Source organism: Alosa alosa, chromosome 2 (genome assembly GCF_017589495.1).
Source record: "Alosa alosa isolate M-15738 ecotype Scorff River chromosome 2, AALO_Geno_1.1, whole genome shotgun sequence".
In the NCBI taxonomy this organism is placed as follows: Eukaryota; Metazoa; Chordata; class Actinopteri; order Clupeiformes; family Clupeidae; genus Alosa; species Alosa alosa.
Window position 1 is genome coordinate 35023868 of NC_063190.1, and position 951 is coordinate 35024818.

At 41.3% G+C, this 951-nt stretch overlaps 1 protein-coding gene across 1 annotated transcript in view; it reads left to right on the top strand.

The window, feature by feature from the left end:
• The first annotated feature begins 301 nt into the window (after window positions 1-301).
• Window positions 302-951, top strand: part of si:dkeyp-23e4.3 (rho GTPase-activating protein 7) — a 34342-nt gene continuing 33692 nt past the window's right edge. The window contains 1 exon segment of the mRNA XM_048229888.1: window positions 302-468. Coding sequence (XP_048085845.1) covers window positions 456-468 — 13 coding nt within the window. The 5' untranslated portion in view covers window positions 302-455.

Genomic DNA, 951 nt, shown 5'->3' on the forward strand with positions numbered 1-951 from the left:
CAACAGAGTTTTAACAAACACCATCTTGCTCAACTAAGATTTGAACTGATTTGTGTGAGCATGAGTTTGTGTGTGTGAGCGTGAGTTTGTGTGTGTGAGCGTGAGTTTGCGTGCACATGCATGTGTGTGTGTGTGTTGAGTAGCTGTTAACCCTGGCCGTGTCTTCCTCTGGTAAGTTTTGAGCACCTCCCCCCTCTGTAAGAGAGTTGTGGGAGTGTTGGTATGTTCCGTGGAGAGCAGAAGGGAGTTCCTCTCCAAACTCATGCCAGTCTGATGCTCTCACTCGGGTCCAGTCTGATGCTCTCACTCGGGTCCAGTCCGATGCTCTCACTCGGGTCCTCTCACCTCTGCGTACATGTGATTACTTCTTATTTATTTATTTGCTTATTTTTTTTTTGTCTTCAACTTTTTTTACCCCCATTATCCTGCTGTGCTCTTCCTAAATTGGCCACAGAATGTTAATTACAAGTAAGTAACATATTTTATCTGATTTACTGAAGTTAATTGAGTCCTGATGTGTTCCCATACTTTGTTGACGCTTTTGTAATTTCTTTAAAAGGGTTTGAGTCAGATAGGAACGAAGCACATTGAAGACATGTTGCAATTGCTGGCTTTTCTCATTTTGAAGCACAAAGGTATTGTTAATTGGAATACAGTTGGTCACGGCATTACCGATAATATCTGATAATTATGTTAGTGAGTTTCCATGCCATTGTTCTTGTATTGTTCTTTGTTTGGGCTTGTAGATTAATCATTCCAGCTCAATTGGGTGACATGCCGTGCCAACATTTAATGGCATTTTCATTGATGTAAGATGCTTGAAATGTAGATTCATATGGTAGCTGATAGTTTGATGTCTGTTAGTGAGTTTGGGGAGACATCTGCTGATATATCTCCTACAAAGCTTGCATGAGATCTTGCAGGAATGGCGTTCCATTGTCACAGTGGGAA